At 41.3% G+C, this 17,629-nt stretch overlaps 1 protein-coding gene across 2 annotated transcripts; it reads right to left on the bottom strand.

Moving 5' to 3' along the window:
• Positions 1-320: 320 nt before the first annotated feature.
• Positions 321-17,579, bottom strand: SPRTN (SprT-like N-terminal domain). Of its 2 annotated transcripts, XM_010374056.2 has the most exons (5): positions 16,896-17,579; positions 15,610-15,709; positions 7,733-7,861; positions 4,117-4,384; positions 321-2,747 (listed from the first exon to the last, which is right to left on the bottom strand). In XM_010374056.2, exons 1-5 carry the CDS (start codon positions 17,114-17,116, stop codon positions 1,999-2,001), a joined length of 1,467 nt encoding a protein of 488 aa, XP_010372358.2. In that variant the 5' UTR covers positions 17,117-17,579; the 3' UTR covers positions 321-1,998. The 2 variants fall into 2 exon arrangements, with proteins under 2 accessions (XP_010372358.2, XP_030791038.1); XM_030935178.1 differs by lacking the exon at positions 7,733-7,861.
• Between the last annotated feature and the right edge of the window lie 50 nt (positions 17,580-17,629).

Here is a 17,629-nt window from a genome sequence, read left to right as displayed (position 1 = left end):
GATTCAACTTTGGATGTTGTCTCCTCCAAGAAACATCCCCCGAGTCCTGCGCTGAGCTAATTGTCTTTCCTACAGTTTACCCACAGCACCCAGCAAAAACCCTTGTCATAGCATTTAGCAAACTCTACAGAGATCAATGTGCATTTGTCTTACTCCCCAACTAGGCTGAAAAGCTCGAGGGCATGGACCGTCTTAGCTACTTCACAGCCCCAGAACCTTGTGTGGTTTTGGCTCAGGAAGCATTTAATTACACATAATTTGTTATATTCATTTAGAGAAAATGATCCTCTATGAAAATATAACTATATAAACAATACACATTTTAATAGCTATTTATAAATATTTATTAAAAATTTTTAACTTAATGCTTTAAGAAGTATCAAAACTTGTGAACATCCAAGCAGTCTAAAATGAAAAGGGCTGATAAGTGTTATGAATGGTGAACAACTAAAACTCTCATACGTTGCTGGTAGGAGTGTAAACTGGCAGAATTTACTAAAGCGACACAGAAATATACCCCGTGACTCAGCAATTCCACTCCTGTATATATTCCCAACAGAAAAGAATGTTCTCAGCAGCATTATGCTTACCAGCCCCAAACTGGAAACAATTCAAATGTCCATTAACATTAGAATGGATGAAGAAATTCTGGTATATTCATACAAATGCAACAGCAATGAAAATGAACTCCTGCTACACATAGGAACAAAGATACTACTTTATAAAGTTCAAAAATAATCTGCGATGATGGGGTGAAAAGAGTGGGGACCTCTGGAGGTGGTGAGGGTCATGGGTATCAACTGGGAGCAGACACCTATAGGAACTAGCCGCCTGCGGCAATGGAAGTGTTCTCTAACTTGAGCTGGGTAGCAGTTACACAGGTGAACACGGTAGAAGTTTACCCAGCTGTGCACTTAAGATTTGTGCACCTGTATCACGATGAAGTGAAGGAAAATTGCAATGAAAGAAAACTTGTGAACAACTGTTAGGGCTATGCCAACAGCATGTACAGCCCCAAGGCAGAAAGTAAACTGATAAAGGCATCTTTGTCCTTTCCCTGTAACATGGAAAAGATTTTTTTTTTAAAAAAGATTACCTTAAATGCACAAATGGTGTTCCTTTTATTATAATGGTTTAAACTTGGCTGAAAGTTCAAAATACTATTTCCAGATAACTTTCCACTGTTACATAAACTAGGCAACCTTGTTATGTTTATGTTATACGTATCAGTTACTTATCAGCACAGAATTTTAACCACTCTGCTAAATTTTGAGAAAACAGCTAAACTCAATATAAAATCTGGCCTACAGAATTATAGTGGCTATTTGTTACTAAAAATATTCCAAAATAAATGTACTTATTTCCCTATGTTCCATATTCTTTAACTTAAAATCTGCTGCCACCGTTTAGGAAAAGTGGGACAAATAAAATTCTTTAAAATCTAGAAAACACAGTTCCTGTTAAGATTCTGCAAACAAAAAAATTAATAAATAATACAATTTGAGTACTCTAAAACAATATACTTTGTAGTCTAGATTGTGGTTTTGGTCAGTATGTCTGACACTATGAAGATTTACATCAGTTCAGGGAATGAGTTCTAGTACTATTAATAAAGAAATAGTCAATATAACCAAATACCTGACAGGATTCCCCATATGAGTGTTTCTAGGAAAGTATACAAATGAAAAAGATTAACAGATTTTTAAAATCCTTAAGAGCAAGAAAGAACAAAAGTATCTAAAAATTATACATGACAGGCAGAACCTGGGTTACAGTATACCTAAGGCAAGAGTGAATGTAGCACCCTGAGACATAAAACATTTTCAAATTACAATCTTATATGTGGATATATAAAATAGGACATTTTGTATTGGTTATATGAACTGGATTATAACCTACAAACCTCAGTATTAACCAGAACTTCCTGACTGACATAGCACATTAGTGAGGTAATACAGGTGGTATTTGAGATTTTGAAACCTTTTTCAAAGACTTTCTTCAGCTTTTGACTTTGATGCTGTCACCTTCAAGGCACCAGTCCAAGTGCTCATTAATCTGAGACTCCAAAACTTCATTCTGACAAACTGGGCAATTAACCATTTTGCTCTGGCTGGATGAACTGCTGGAATTCTGAGTTGTGGTTGTAGGATATGAACTATACTTTGGATCATTACCACTGCTTTCTATTTGTTCTTTCCTGATAAAAAAATTGTCAAAAACAGTCTTATCTTCTAGCCGAGGTCGTTTATTTGGGAATGTATCTTCAGATCCACTCACATCCCGGGATGGCGTCACAGATGTTGATTCCATTACTTTTGAAGAATTTCTTAAGGATATCTTAGAAGATGAAACCCTTCTTTGAGAACTAGAAGATACTGAGTTTTTAGGGATGTTGCCAACTGTTTCACTTTTCCTTGGAGATCCATTCACACCTCTGAAAGCCTTTTGGTTGGCAACTGATACTCTAGGAAAGTAGTTGCTTAGAACATTTTGGTGACTGTTATTAACAGCAGGGGAGACCAGATGAGAAGTTTTACTTGAACCATTCTGTTCAAATTTCACCTTGATTTTAGAATTAGGTCTTACAGCATTTGCTGAATGGTTTTGATTTAAAAGATCTTGGGTTTTATTAATGGCATGTGAAGTGATCAATTTCCCAGGTGAAGGTAAATTGCTTGTTTCTCCTAGAACATACCCTTTCCCACTAAAAGGGATTACTAGCTGGGCCTCACCTCTGTTGGGTTTATCTGCAAAAACAGCAAAGAAGATTTTTATGTAAGTGCCTCAACTCAAAAGAAATACAGTAACAAACATTAATGTACAGTTTTCTCAAAATGAAGAAATAATACTCTATCTTACATCCATACAATTCTATTAATGAGAGAAGGACAATCTTCAGAATTCAGAGTTCTGATATTGAGAGAATATAAAGGATAAAAAAAAAATTCTCTCATATTTAAATAAAGAATCTTATGCCAAAGACCAATAACAAGGCAACATTTACCTTGAAAATTACTTAGTCCTTTATGTGTAATTCCAGGAGGGAAAATCTGCTGCCTCATTCTTATCTTTCCTTCTACTCATGAAAATGAAGATACGGTCTTTCCACATCAATTCATCTATAGCTCCTTCACTCAATAATTAAAGATTTGGGAAATACAGCCTATGTTCTTGGGTTCTACCACATCAAATCAACAACTTCCGAAGGGAAGAAGCATCTTCAGTAACTCTGAACTTCACAGGAAAAGGGTAAATCTTGAAGATGAAGTACTGGCAAATATATGTCATATCCTTTTCCCATTCTTTGAATGAACATACATACATCAATAGAAGTCACTTGGATAGAATCCAACTGATAGGAAGGGGTGTAGTTAGGACGTATATTCCGGGCATTGTTACTTGAATTATTGTTTTTATTTTGACAATCTTTTTGCCTTCTGTTTCCTAATAACTCAGTGAATCAAGATAGGGAAAGGAACTTTACCTCAAATATTATCAGAGATTGAGTTTTGTTTCTCTGAATAAAAAGAAACTGAAAAAAGTTAAAATAAAAATAAAAATTGAAATATCAGTGGAAACTATTCCTACTTTTACTTACTTCTGTACAAAGTCTATTTTCCTACCATCATTTCATGGATGATGGGATTTTTTCCTTAAGTCTACACTTGAAGACAGTCTACACCAGAAACAATCCTTAAGCTTATCTTAATACCAGTTCTCTGAAGGACAGTATTGTCTTTACATCGTAGCTATGGTCACATAAAAATCAGAAGGGGCTGGGCGCGGTGGCTCAAGCCTGTAATCCCAGCACTTTGGGAGGCCGAGACGGGTGGATCACGAGGTCAGGAGATCGAGACCATCCTGGCTAACACGGTGAAACCCCGTCTCTACTAAAAAAATACAAAAAAACTAGCCGGGCGAGGTGGCGGGCGCCTGTAGTCCCAGCTACTCAGGAGGCTGAGGCAGGAGAATGGTGTAAACCCGAGAGGCGGAGCTTGCAGTGAGCTGAGATCCGGCCACTGCACTCCAGCCTGGGCGACAGAGCGAGGCTCCGTCTAAAAAAAAAAAAAAAAAAAAAAAAAAAAAAAAAATCAGAAGGAATGCACACGAAGGTACCTTTATTCTCTGCAGCTGATACTGGTTGCTTTCCTAGTTTTGTCTTTCCTTTGCCTTTTTTTGAGTAATTCTCTGGTTCCTTGATTTTCATGTAAGTGCCTCCACAGGTTTTCTGGTGCTCAGCCCACCAATAGTCATGAGCAGAGGGTTCCCTGTTAGTAGCTCGTTTGACATAGCCATAATAGGGCGGCCTGTGCTGGCACGGCCCATCGCAGCGCCACCAGTGTCGCCGATATTCATCCACCTCGTCGTGAAAAGTATGGTAGACCTGAGGGGAGAAGAGAATTTTTTGTATTCAATAAGCAAGTTAACAACTGCAAGAAAACGATATACATAAGCAGTCCTTTTTTTATTTTAAATTTTTGAAACTTTGTTTCCCAGAGCTTGCTGAAGAGTTCTATTTTGGGAAAGAAAGCAACTATATTTAGTTTCTGTTCAAAAGTCAATTTTAATGGGAAAGGGCAGCAGTTAATACTTCATAAACTGTAAAGATAGATGCATGTGGGATTAGACGACAAAAAATCTTTTAAAAACAAAACCACAGAAAATCTTCATGAACGCTAACAGTTTCAGAAATCAAATTTGTAAATGATCAAAAATTAGGATAAAGATTTTATATAATACCATACTAAAATAAGAATCATTCCCACTGCTAAATTGAAATTTTCCCTATAAGTAACAATAGGAAAAGGGTTCTAAAGGACTAAACTACTCCCTATAAATGCCTGACCCTAACACCACAAGTATCTTACCCAGAGAAGCTTCTGCTAAGCTCACTCTCCACATTCTCGAAGTTCTTTGCTTGTGTCTCTGTAATAAGCCTTATGGGTACCATTTTATCTGTTTATAAATATTTCTCTTACCAGACTGAAAAGTTCTCCAGGATCTGAATGTTTTACTTTTTTGTGTCCCTAATGGCTAATATAGTGCTTTTTGCACCAGGAAGGTGCTCAGTCAGAAAAGCAGCATTCATTGAGTCAAATAAAATTCTCCGAAGTGTGCTTTTCAGGCCTTAAATAGGATGCGTTCTTTTTTCACCCTCTAGACAAAAATCCTATTTAGAATCCAAGCAGAAAACAGGTAAGGGAAAAGATCTGACTGAAAAGGGGGTCAGCCCTCCTAGCACGGTGGCACTGAGGACTACAGAGCACCATTTGAAATGACTCCTAAATGACTATGGGTACCTTATTCTTCTGCCTTCTCAGTGGAACTCTCTGTGTAAGAGTAAGAAGCATCTGTATATAAGATTGTGGTTTTTTACCAAAGACATTTAGTTTTCTAATAAATTCCCCTTGTGGGAAAGACTGCTAAGCTTTCTATAACTCTATAGTTTTAAACTCACTATTGCGCCATCCTAAGCAAAAAATTTCTTCTACTCAAGCATGCAAAGAATGCACATTATATTAAATGCAGAAGGGACTGAAGGACATAGGTTTTAAGGCAAAGAAGCATGGGAAACCCTGCACTCTACTATGTTCAGAACTCTTGACTTAATTCATTACCAAAAAAGACAGGGAAATGGATCTGTTTTGTTTGTTTGTCTTGTGACATGGACTCGCTCTGTTTGCCCAGGCTGGAGTGAGGTGGCATGATCTTGGCTCACTGCAACCTCCGCCTCCCAGGCTCAAGTGATCCTTCTATCTCTGTCTCCCGAGTAGCCACGACTACAGGCATGAGCTACCACGCCTGGCTAATTTTTTTATTTTTTTGTGGAAACAAGTCTCACTATATTGCCCAGGCTGATCTCAAACTCCTGGGCTCAAGTGATCCTCCCACTTCGGCCTCCCAAAGTGCTGGGATTACAGGCATGAACCACCACACCCGGCCTGGATCTGTTTCCTAAAGCTTGGGAATGTGACTTTTAACAATGTAGTCACTAAAATAAAATTACTCTACAATGTAGATATCCTGTGGAGTTCCTTATAACAGGATGTAACCTGTAAAAGCAAGGAGTGTTCACTCCTTAAAACCTCTCCTAAATAAAAACACACAGATATCTAAGATAAAAGAACAGCTACTCTTCCAACTGAACAATGGGACGTATACAAGGGCTTTGCTTATAGTATAAGTTCTGGTTAAGAAACTAAATGTATTTTATACAAGCAACTCTATAATTCTCTTGCTAACCTGGATTTCATTTCTGATTTTTTAACAACTGCAAGACACTTTCCTAATGTTGAAGTACCTGTCTAATAATTAAATGAGGTCTTTAGAAAATTAAAACTGATAGCTAGAAAACAGTAATACATGGAGAGGCCAGGCATGGTACCTCATGTCTATAATCCCACCACTTTGGGAGGCTGAGATGGGAGAATCATTTGAACCCATGAGTTCAAGATCAGCCTGGGCAACATGGTGAGATCCTGTCTCTAAAAAAAAAATTTTTTTTAATTAGCTTGACATTGTGGCACACATCTGTAGCCCCAGCTACTCAGGAGGCTGAGGTGGGAAGATCACTTAAGCCCAGGAGGTTGAGTTTGCAGTGGGCTATGAATGCACCACTGCATCCAGCCTAGGCAACAGAGCAAGACCCTATCTTAAAAATAAATAAATAAATAAATAAAACATGGCGGTTGAGCACTGTTCATTTTCTATCACACTGGATTTTGTTGCCTTTTAAAGGAAGGAAATACCCAAACATAAGAAAGAATTTAATCTATCCTATTAATATTCAATTCAGTATTTGTCAAGTCCATGTAAGGACAGTACCTTATACACCTTATATAGATGTATTATAAAGATGGGCAAGACCTACCCTGTGTTCAAAAGTATGAAAGTAGCATAAAAAATTGTAATAGCTTAAATATCTGTTGAGGATTCAAAAGAGGCACAAATGAGATGCCACTGGAACGATGAAAAGCATTTGGACACAAAACAGAGCAGGGGCACGCCTTAGGGAAGCTGGACATGGAGGTCAAAAGTGCAGTTAAAGAAAGAGGACACAGGCAGCAGAGTTGGAGGCAGTAAAAAAGGAACAAGGTTATTTAATAAAACGAATACAATTAAACTAATATTTAATTAGTGTCAGATTGGCTGAAATGTTTTGACGTACTTTCTCCTTTAATCCTTTCTCCTCACAAGGATCCAACAGGCAGGTATTGTTATTACTCTTATTTGCCATGGGTATAAAATGAGGCATAGAAAAGTCAGTAATTGGTGGAGCCAGGATTTGAATCCAAGCAGCCTGACGCCTCCAGCTTTTTGAACCTTAGGCTTTGCCATCTCCTGCAATGCCATACAGAGATATGAATCAAAGAATTCTGATGAGGGAATGACATCTGCAATGGTAGCAGGATATAGGATGGACTAAAGAAGACAATAATAAGGAAACAAAGTTAAGAGATCATTATGATTCCAGAAGAGAGGTACTGCAGGCCTGAGTTACCTATGTGTAAAATGTTGACCCCGAAGAGGTCAGAAGCCTCGGGGATATCACTGGCTCTGCTGCCATTCTACCATGTGGTTTCAGACAAGCCAATTCGCTTCTCTAGGCCTCTCGTTCGCTGTGGAAAATCCTCAAAGATATTTGTTTCTACCTAGTTCTCTACTTTCAATTAAATCTCAGGAGTTATTGAATAAACTACTAAATATCATAAATATATATGGCTTTCTGTACCGTTATATTGGCTCCAGTCAGGCTGTTGATGCGATGCATATGTTTACAAAATTCTGGACCGTGCCCTTCTCGGTCTTTGTCATTATTAGTGACAAATAAATAGGCATGTATCATTTCATGCAAGAGGGTCTGGAACATAAAATAATCAAATTATTTTCAGAGTTTGTATGACACTTCAGAAAATATACATTTTCTTATTCTATCTGGAGTCTTTTCTGTATCACAGGCTTCCTTCAGAACTGATAAAACTCATTCTAGGCCGGGTGCAGTGGCTCACACCTGTAATCTCAACACTTTGGGAGACAAAGGTGGGAGGATCGCTTGAGCCCAGGGGTTCGAGACCAGCCTGGGCAACGTGGCGGAACCCTGTCTCTACAAAAAAATACAAAAATTAGTCAGGTGTGGTGGTGGGTGCCTGTAGTCCCCGCTACACTCAGGAGGCTGAGGTGGGAGGATCCTCTGAGCCTGGGGAGGTTGAGGCTGCAGTGAGCTGTGACTGTGCCACTATACTCCAGCCAGGGTGACAGAATGAGACACTGTCTCACAAAAACAAAACAACAACAACAACAAAAAACCCACCTCGTTCTATAAAAATTATATAAGCACACATTCACAAAACGTCGCATACGAGTTGAGCATCCCAACTCTGAAAATCCAAAATGCTCCAAAATCAGAAACTTTTGAGCACCAACATGACACTCAAAAGGAAATGCTCATTGGAGCATTGCAGATTTTCAGATTTGGGATGCTCCACCTGTAAGAATAACACAAATATTCCAAAATCCAAAATCAATATGAAATCCAAGACACTTCTAGACCCAGACATTTTGGAGAAGGGGTACTCAAATTTGTGTAATATCTGAAGCTCTGAAAATCACAGGTTAAGAACTCCCTGTTCTAGGGAGACCTTTTTAACTATAAATCAAAATCCAGAAAAATCAATGAATTCAACTACATAAAAACTTTAAAATTCTTTTTTATTTTTTTTGAACAGGGTCTTACCCTGTCACCCAGGCTGGAGTGCAGTGGCTCAATCTCTGCTCATTGCAACCTCTGCCTCCCGGGTCCAAGTGATTCTCGTGCCTCAGCCCCCTGAGTAGCTGGCACTACAGGCGCCCGCCACCATGCCTGGCTAATTTTTGTATTTTAGCAGAGACGGGGTTTGGCCATGTTGGCCAAGCTGGTCTTACACTCCTGACCTCAAGCAATCTGCCCGCCTCAGCCTCCCAAAGTGCTGGGATTACAGGCAGCAGCCACTGCACCCAGACAAAACTTTAAAATTCTATAGGAAGAAAACACCAAGTAAAAAGATAAACTCAGAAAAATATATGTATAACTCTTACCACAGGCTATTCCTAATATACAAGGAACTCCTAATGTCAACAGGAAAATGACAACCCAATTTCAAAATGGGCAAAGACCATGGAGCTCACAGAAGTAGCACAAATGACCCAGACACAAACGAAAAAATGCCCAGCTTCCGGCTCACGAGGTCAGGAGACTGAAACCGTCCTGCTCAACATGGTGAAACCCTGTCTCTACTATAATACAAAAAAAAAAAAAAAATCAGCCGGGCGTAGTTGCGCCAGCCTGTAGTCTGAGCTACTCAGGAGGCTGAGGCAGGGGAATCGCTTGAACCTGGGAGGCGTAGGTTGCAGTGAGCCGAGATCGCACCACTGCACTCCAGCCTGGGTGACAGAGTGAGACTCTGTCTCCAAAAAAAAAGAAAAGAAAAGAAAAGAAAAAATGCCCAACTTTATTTATAAAAAGAGAAATGCGAATTAATACTACACTAGGATGGTCAGACGTGGTGGCTCATGCCTATAATCCCAGCACTTTAGGAGGCTGAGGTGGGAGGATTGCTTGAGGCCAAGAGTTCAAAACCAGCCTGGTCAACATAGTGAGACCTTGTCTCTACAAAAAAATTAAAACAATTAGCTGTGCACCTATAGTTCTAGCTACTCAGGAGGCTGAGACGGGGGGATTGCTTGAGGCCAGGAATTCAAGGTTGCAGTGACCTATGATTACCTCCAGCCTAGACAACCCAGCAAGACCCTGTCTCAAAAAACAAAAAAAAACCCACAAAAACCCAACACTACACTAGGATGTTATTTATTGCTTATCAAGATTCGTAAAACTCCTAAAGTTTGACACTATTAGTAAAGCCAAGGGAAAATAAACATTCCTATATATTGCTGGTGGGAGTGCAATTCCCCGATGGAAAATTTGGTAGCATCTAACAAAATTACAAATGCATTTGTTTTCTCAGAGAGCAATACCTAGACCAGCATGCACGGTCATATGTACAAGGTGTATTCACTGTGACACTACTTATAATAGCAAAAGATTAGCAATAACTCCAGTGTTTTGTACATCCATATAATGGAATTCTATGCAGCCATAAAAAAGAATGAGAAGGATCTATGTGAAATGGTTTGGAGAAAGCTATAGAGTGTATTAATGAAAAAGACAGGGGGCCGGGCACGGTGGCTCACGCCTGTAATCCCAGCACTTTGGGAGGCCGAGGCAGGTGGATCACCTGAGGTCAGGAGTTCAAGACCAGCCTGGTCAACATGGTAAAACCCCAGTCTCTACTAAATACACAAAAATTATCCAGGCATGGTGACAGGCGCCTGTAATCCCAGCTACTCGGGAGGCTGAGGCAGAGGCAGGAGAATCGCCTGAACCTGGGAGGCAGAGGTTGTGGTGAGCCGAGATCACGACACTGCATTCCAGTCTGGGCAGTAAGAGTGAAACTTTGTCTCAAAAAAGGAAAAAAGAAGAAGACAAAGTACAGAAGACCGTACGTAGCATTCTGTGTAAGAAAAATTTCGTGTGGTGGTGAGGAGGAATAAAAATGGATAGAAATATTTGCAAAACAGAAAAATGAAAGAGTAAAAAGAAACTAACAGTTCCTACAGCAAGTAAGGAGTTCAAGATAGAGGAGGACATTGAACAAGACATCTCTGTATATAGCTTTCTACAGTTTTTGGGTTTTGATTCAGAAATCATGAAAACTTTAAAACAAACACTAAAACCTACTGCTCATTCCACACCAAAGATGCACAAGTTTCTGTGCAAAATTAACAAAAGCATTTAAGGTTGCTGGGGTTTTTGCTCTAAAAAATACAAATAATTTTTTTAAGCAAAAATCATAAAGATCTTCAAAGACATACCTTTTTCATGATCCTCCATAATTTTTTTAAAAAAGAATTTCCATCAGAAGAACTAGATTGTCATTAATGAATTTTAGTCTTACAAAATTATGCTGAACAGAAAAATGAGAGAATCAAACATTTTAACTTGGTCATTCATATATCCCTGTAAAAATTATCAACTGTTAATCTCTTAAAAGGAACTTTACTTATTTATCTTATTATTTCTCAGAGACGGGGTCTCACTTTTTCACACAGACTGGAGTGCAGTGGCTTGGTTCTATTTTACTGCAGCCTCAAATTCCTGGCATCAAGTGATCCTTCTGTCTCAGCCTCCTGAGTAGCTGGGATTACAGGCGCATGCCACCACACCCGGCTAATTTTTTTCAAGATGGTGACAAGGTCTCACCATCTTGCCCAGACAGGTTTCCAACTCCTGGGCTCAAGCAATCCATCTGTCTTGGCCTGGAATCACACGCATGAGCCACTGTACCCAGCCAGAACTTTATTTTTCAAGTAAATGCCACTCAACGAAGAAGACTTAAATTCAAGAAAGGTACTGCAAAAGTTTCTCAACATTCTAAATTAGAGTAATGATAAAGAACTATTCTCATAAAGGAGAAACAAATTTAGGTTCCTGATTTTGGGTTCAATTTAATTAAACATTAAAAACATCTTGAAAATGGTACTGAACTTTTTTTTGTATCTATCATTTTCCACATTTAGTTTCAATTCAAGGATCTATACAACACAGTCCCAAAATACCTCTGTTTTCCACGACTGTTCTATTCGGTCAAAACGAACCACCTCTAGTCCTAAATATGCCTCCAGTTGTCTGAACTCACTTTTGTTCACATTATTCCCACTCTTTCTGCCAAGAGTAGCCTCCTGTCCTATCTGTGCTTGTCAAAAGTACAATTTGTCCTCTAATGCTCACCTCTCCACGTTTTAATCAGCAGGAGGGACAAGCTGAATGGTAAAGGGAACAGAACAAGAGCCTTGGAGTCAGGGATACTGGAACCTAAACCCATGATCATATGCATGAGACCTGGGACAGGTTCCAAGTGGCTCCTCATCTCTAAAATGGGATATCCTCATTTTGCATGGCTGTGGTAAACGCTACATTTAGTCCAAAGTCTGACACACAATAGGTGCTCAATAGTGAGCAGTAGGAGTGGTGATGGTAGTAATAAAATGTACAGTTATAAAGCTTTCCTTGACCTCCTCAACCAGATAAAGTCTGTTCCTTTTCTGAACTCCCTTCACTGTGATTTAGTTAACTACAGTTGTGCCTCACTTGACAGGGATATGTTCTGAAAAATCCATTGTTAGGACATTTTGTCATTGTGCAAACATCTTAAGAGTGCACTTAAACAAACCCAGATGGTATAGCTTATAAACACCTAGGCTATAGAGTATAGCCTGCTGCTCCTAGGAAACAAACCTGTACAGGATGTTACTGTACTGAATGCTGTAGGCAAGTGCAACACAATGGTATTTGTGCAACTAAATATAAAGAAGATAAACGGTACAATAAAAATATGGTCTTGGCCGGGCGCCGTGGCTCATACCTGTAATCCCAGCACTTTGGGAGGCCGAGGCGGACGGATCACGAGGTCAGAAGATCGAGACCATCCTGGCTAACACGGTGAAACCCCGTCTCTACTAAAAAAAATACAAAAAAGTAGCCGAGTGTGGTAGCAGGTGCCTGTAGTCCCAGCTACTCGGGAGGCTGAGGCAGGAGAATGGCGTGAACCCGGGAGGCGAAGCTTGCAGTGAGCGGAGATGCACCACTGCAGTCCAGCCTGGGCAACAGAGGGAGACGCCGTCTCTAAAAAAAAAATATAGTCTTGGCTGGGCACGGTGGCTCACACCTGTAATCTCAGCACTTTGGGAGGCTGAGGCAGGAGGATCACCTGGGGTCAGGAATTCAAGACCAGCCTGGCCAACATGGTGAAACCCCACCTCTACTAAAAATACAAAAAGTAGCCGGGTGTGGTGACGCACACCTGTAATCCCAGCTACTTGGGAGGCTGAGGTAGGAGGATCTCTTGAACCAGGGAGGCGGAGGCTGCAGGGAGCCAAGATCATGTCACTGCACTCCAGCCTGGGCAACAAGACCAAAACTCCATCTCAAAAAACAAAAAATAAAAATAAATAAATAAAAATAAATAAATAAAAATATGGTCTTATAATCTTATGGGACCACTGTTATACATGGGGTCCATCATTGACTAAAATGTCATTTTGTAACTTTCTGCCAACAGGAAACGCTCACTTGATACCATTATACATTCCCCATTCTCTTCTCACCCACTACTTAAAACCATTTTTTTCATGTGTTTATGTAATCATTTACCTAATACATATTCATTAAGCAACTCTTCCAGTTAGGGCTCCTTGTAAAGCTGATTTTGTTAACTATGCTGTTCAACTTTTAAAAATGTGTATTACTTTTTTCTGCTTATTCATTGGGTTACTAAGAAGGTTGTGTTAACATTCTGCAAGTATGAGGCTGGGCGTTGTGGGTCACACCTGAATCCCACCACTTTGGGAGGCTGAGGCAGGAGGATTGCTTGGGCCTGGGAGGTTGAGGCTGTAGTAAGACAAGGTCTTGCTCTGTCACCTAGACTGTACTGCCGTGGTGTGATCTCAGCTCACTGTAACCTCCGCCTCCCGGGTTCAAGCAACTCTTGTGCATCAGCCTCCTGAGTAGCTGGGACTACAGGTGTGTGTCACCACACCCAGCTAATTTTTGTATGTTTAGTAGAGACAGGGTTTCACCATGTTGGTCAGGCTGGTCTCAAACTCCTGGCCTCAAGTGATCCACCTGTCTCAACTTCCCAAAGTGCTGGGATTACAGGCGTGAGCCACTGCGCGCGCCCAGCCTGATTGTAGATTCTTTTTGCTTTTGCTAATTTATGCCTCATAAAATTTAAAGCTACGTTATTACTTTTAGGGACATTATGTATTGCTGTTTAATAGATTGTTTTATTATTATAAAATATCCCACTTTTCCTCTAGTAAAACTTCTTCCCTTGAAGTCTTCAGTCTGATGCTAATACTGGTTGAACATCCCTAATTTGACAATCCAAAATCTGAAATGCTCCAAAATCCAAAACTTTTTGAGCACTTACAAGATGCTTAAAGGCTATGTGCTAAGGAAATGCACACTAAAGCCATTTCAGATTTGGGACTTTTGGATTAGGAAAGCTCAACCAGTAAGTATAGTGCAAATATTCCAAATTAAAAAAAAAAAAATCTGAAATCTGAAACACTTCTGGTCCCAAACACTTTGGATAATGAGTACTCAACCTTATAGCCACAATAGTTTTCTGCTGTTAAGTGTTCAGATGATTACTTTTCCTCATCCTTTTAAACTTAAAATAAGTGTGTCTTTACTGTAAGCATGCCATTCCATGTATTTAATGGAGTGTTTAGTCCACTGACATTTAGTTATTGATACTTTGTTCACACCTACCTTTCTCTTTGTATCATCTGAGCTTTGCCCTTTTTCATTCATCAAGTATTTCTACTATACCACTTTACATTTAGTAGCTATTTGTTAAACAAATTGTGGTAAAAAAAAATTAACAAAATTCCCCATCATACCCATTTTTATGTGTACAGTTCAGTGTTGAGTATGTTCACATTGTCATGTAATCCATTGCCTTTTATTATCCTTAAAAACAGCATCTCTCATCTCCAAGCATGTTTTAACATGTTTCCCACCCCATGCTGAGAAACTACCACCCTGCTCTTTTGTACAGACTTTTTGTTTTTTGGGTTTTTTTTAAGACGGAATTTCGCTCTTATTGCCCAGGCTGGAGTGCAATCGCACAGTCTCAGCTCACTGCAACCTCCACCTCCTGGGTTCAAGAGATCCTCCTGCCTCAGCTCCCACTGCTCCATTCTGTTAGCTGAAGTACCAGCTCTAAATGTGAAGCGTGCCCTCACACTGGTTTCTGCTGCCAGCTCGGCTAGGTGTCCTGAGCGTACAACAGTGTGGCAGCCCAACTGAGGAGAATCAAAATTTGTGTTTCTCAACAGGAAGATGTGGATCCTGCTTTTCTCTGCTTCTAAACACATAACTTAAGCCAGTTACTTAACCTCTCTGAACCTTAATTTCTTTACTCATAAATATGAAAATAGCAACACATGACCATAAACAGGGCTCTTGTAAAATCAAAACAGATAATATACCTAGAAGCCTTTTTTTTTTTTTTTTGTTAAGATGGAGTCTGGCTCTGTAGCCCAGGCTGGGGTGCAGTGGTGCGATCTCGGCTCACTGCAAGCTCCGCCTCCCGGGTTCACACCATTCTCTTGCCTCAGCCTCCCGAGTAGCTGGGACTATAGGCGCCTGCCATCATGCTCGGCTAATTTTTTTTTTTTTTTTTTTTTTTTAGTAGAGACGGGGTTTCAACCGTGTTGGTCAGGATGTTCTCGATCTTCTGACCTCGTGATCCGCCCGCATCGGCCTCCCAAAGTGCTGGGATTACAGGCGTGAGCCACCGCACCCGGCCTCTAGAAGCCTTTTTTTTCCCACTATGAAGCACTATAAAAAACATAAGGTGTTCATTATTATTTGCCCCATAATTCAAGTTTGCACTGAGGGCAAAGTGACTTTTTTAAAGACACATACAGGTGAATTCACAGCAGTCTAAATCGATGACAAGCATTTGTAAATTACTGAGCTAGGAAGCAAGTTTACATGAAAAATACCTCTACAAGATCCTTTCTTGGTCTCAACTTTAAAAGGGGTTCGCTGAGACGGATGGAACACATTCCACCCTTCCCTTCATAGCTGCATATCCCAGCACACCTAGAAAACAATCACCATAAAAATGTGTTACATTGACCAAATATGCCCAAGTCCTTACACATTCTTGGGCAGTGCACACTAAGAGAACTCAGTTGGCAGATGGCTTTCTTGAGAGTATACCCCCTTGGTTAGCAGATACTTGCATTTCACCCAATTAATTAGTTACAGCCCCGGGGGCGCCTCCCACGACGGCTCCCCCGCCAGGCGAGGAAGGAAAGCAGCGCACTCTCACCACCCTGCTTGAGAAGGTGGAAGGCTGCAGGCACCTGATAGAGACGCCAGGACAGTACCTGGTGTACAACGAGGACCTAGTGGAATACGATGCGGACCGCATGGCCCAACTGCAGCTTCCCTTGCCCTAGCTAGGCTGCAACAGCTCAAAGGCAATCCTATTCTGCTACTCCCAGTCTCCTTACGACAAATCACAGTTTGGTGTTATTAACAAGCAGGTATCTCCAATAGCGTATCTCCAAAATTATAACAGACGCCTGTATAAAGGAGATTGGTACTTTAAACACAATTTAATATGATATCTTAATTTGTTTGACTATAGGTTGTTCTCTGTCAACTCAAAAACAAGCATGCTGGTGGTATACAACTGTATGTTAAACTTCACCCTGTTCACGTGCAGGAGTAGATTATTATTTCAAATAAGGATTTCTCAAATTTAGCATGTAGAAAAAGAATAGTTTTAAAAGCATCACTGAAGATCCCCTACTGCAACACACGAGCTCACTAAAGTGGGTTCCTAAAGGAAGAGAGGAGGGGAACACACATCCTTTGGAGGTTACTCTGCGTCCTCAGCACTTTCTTAGGGGCAGATTTGGTTGCTTTTCCCTTCTGGGTCCTACAGCACTATCACAAGGCAAATCAGGAACTTGTAATTTTCAAGTTTAGTGAGATTCAAACACAAATCTCTTTTCTCGTTATGGCCCTGAGTCCAACCGTGGCGGTGGGGTCTACACAGCTTTCTTATTGTTCGAGTGGGAGAAAAGGTAAGGAAGAGAGAAATACGCCAAGGCAGGAACTGCCAGGTCCAAAACCAGACACCCCCCCCCCCGACACACACACACTCATTTAACGCCCCCTGGGACCGTCGGACCAGAGAAAGGAGAGAAGACCAGGGCCTGGGGCTGCAGGAGAACTGCCAGTCCCGCCTCTTTCCCCAGCGGGGCTCGGAACTCACAGGGTCATTCGCACGCTCCACTTCACCTCGACGGCCTCCAGCTGGCCCCAGAAGAACTGGTCGTTAAACTGAACAAACAGGGCCTGCAAGTCCGGTGTGGGGTCCACCAACTCCCACGACGCGTCCACTAGCGACAGGGACTCCTGGGCCTGATCGCGCTCCGCCTCCTGCAAGTTCCACTCCTCCTGAAGCCGCAGTGCCAACATCAGGTCATCATCCATCGTTGCCAGGATCACAGGCGGGATCCGCCGGCGTCAGGCTGGCTCCGCGTTAGGCTGCGACCCCAAGCCGCCTAGCGGAGGACCAGGACTAGCTCCTAGGAGATACCGGCTCTCGAGACCGCCAGTCAATCCCGCGAGAGTTCGCGGAAACTCGCTTGAGAACCAGAACGTGAACGAGAACGGCGCTTACCGCAAACGCCGAAGCCAAGATTCTACGGCTTTGAAAAAAGCAGTCAGCATGACACCTCCTAGTGGGCGCAGAACCTGGGCTCGCAAGGCTCCGGCCCTACGAAGCTTTCAGGAAGCTAGTTCCAGCCTTCCCTCTTTGGCGGTTATTTGAAACCTCAACGTCACGCTCGGTTCATGCGCAGTACCCAAATTTCTCTCGGCCTCTCCCCTCACTTCCGCAGTAGCTCCTCCGGCGCATGCGCTTTAAAAACTGATGGCATTCCTGCGCAGGCGCAATGTCTGCGCTCGGCCCCCTTGCGCAGGCGCAGTGTCTGTCGCTCAGAC

This window comes from Rhinopithecus roxellana, chromosome 8 (genome assembly GCF_007565055.1).
Source record: "Rhinopithecus roxellana isolate Shanxi Qingling chromosome 8, ASM756505v1, whole genome shotgun sequence".
In the NCBI taxonomy this organism is placed as follows: domain Eukaryota; kingdom Metazoa; phylum Chordata; class Mammalia; order Primates; family Cercopithecidae; genus Rhinopithecus; species Rhinopithecus roxellana.
Note: the sequence above shows the minus strand (reverse complement) of the source record. Positions and strands in the feature narration are given on the sequence as shown.

Coding starts and splice junctions, on each gene's coding strand:
- SPRTN (XM_010374056.2), bottom strand. CDS start 17,116: ATGGATGATGACCTGATGTTGGCACTGCGGCTTCAGGAGGAGTGGAAC. Junction 4,385..7,732: donor TGACTGGAGCCAATATAACG/GTACAGAAAGCC, acceptor TTCTCCCCTCAG/GTCTACCATACTTTTCACGA. Junction 2,748..4,116: donor ATCAGCTGCAGAGAATAAAG/GTACCTTCGTGT, acceptor CTGTTTTTGCAG/ATAAACCCAACAGAGGTGAG.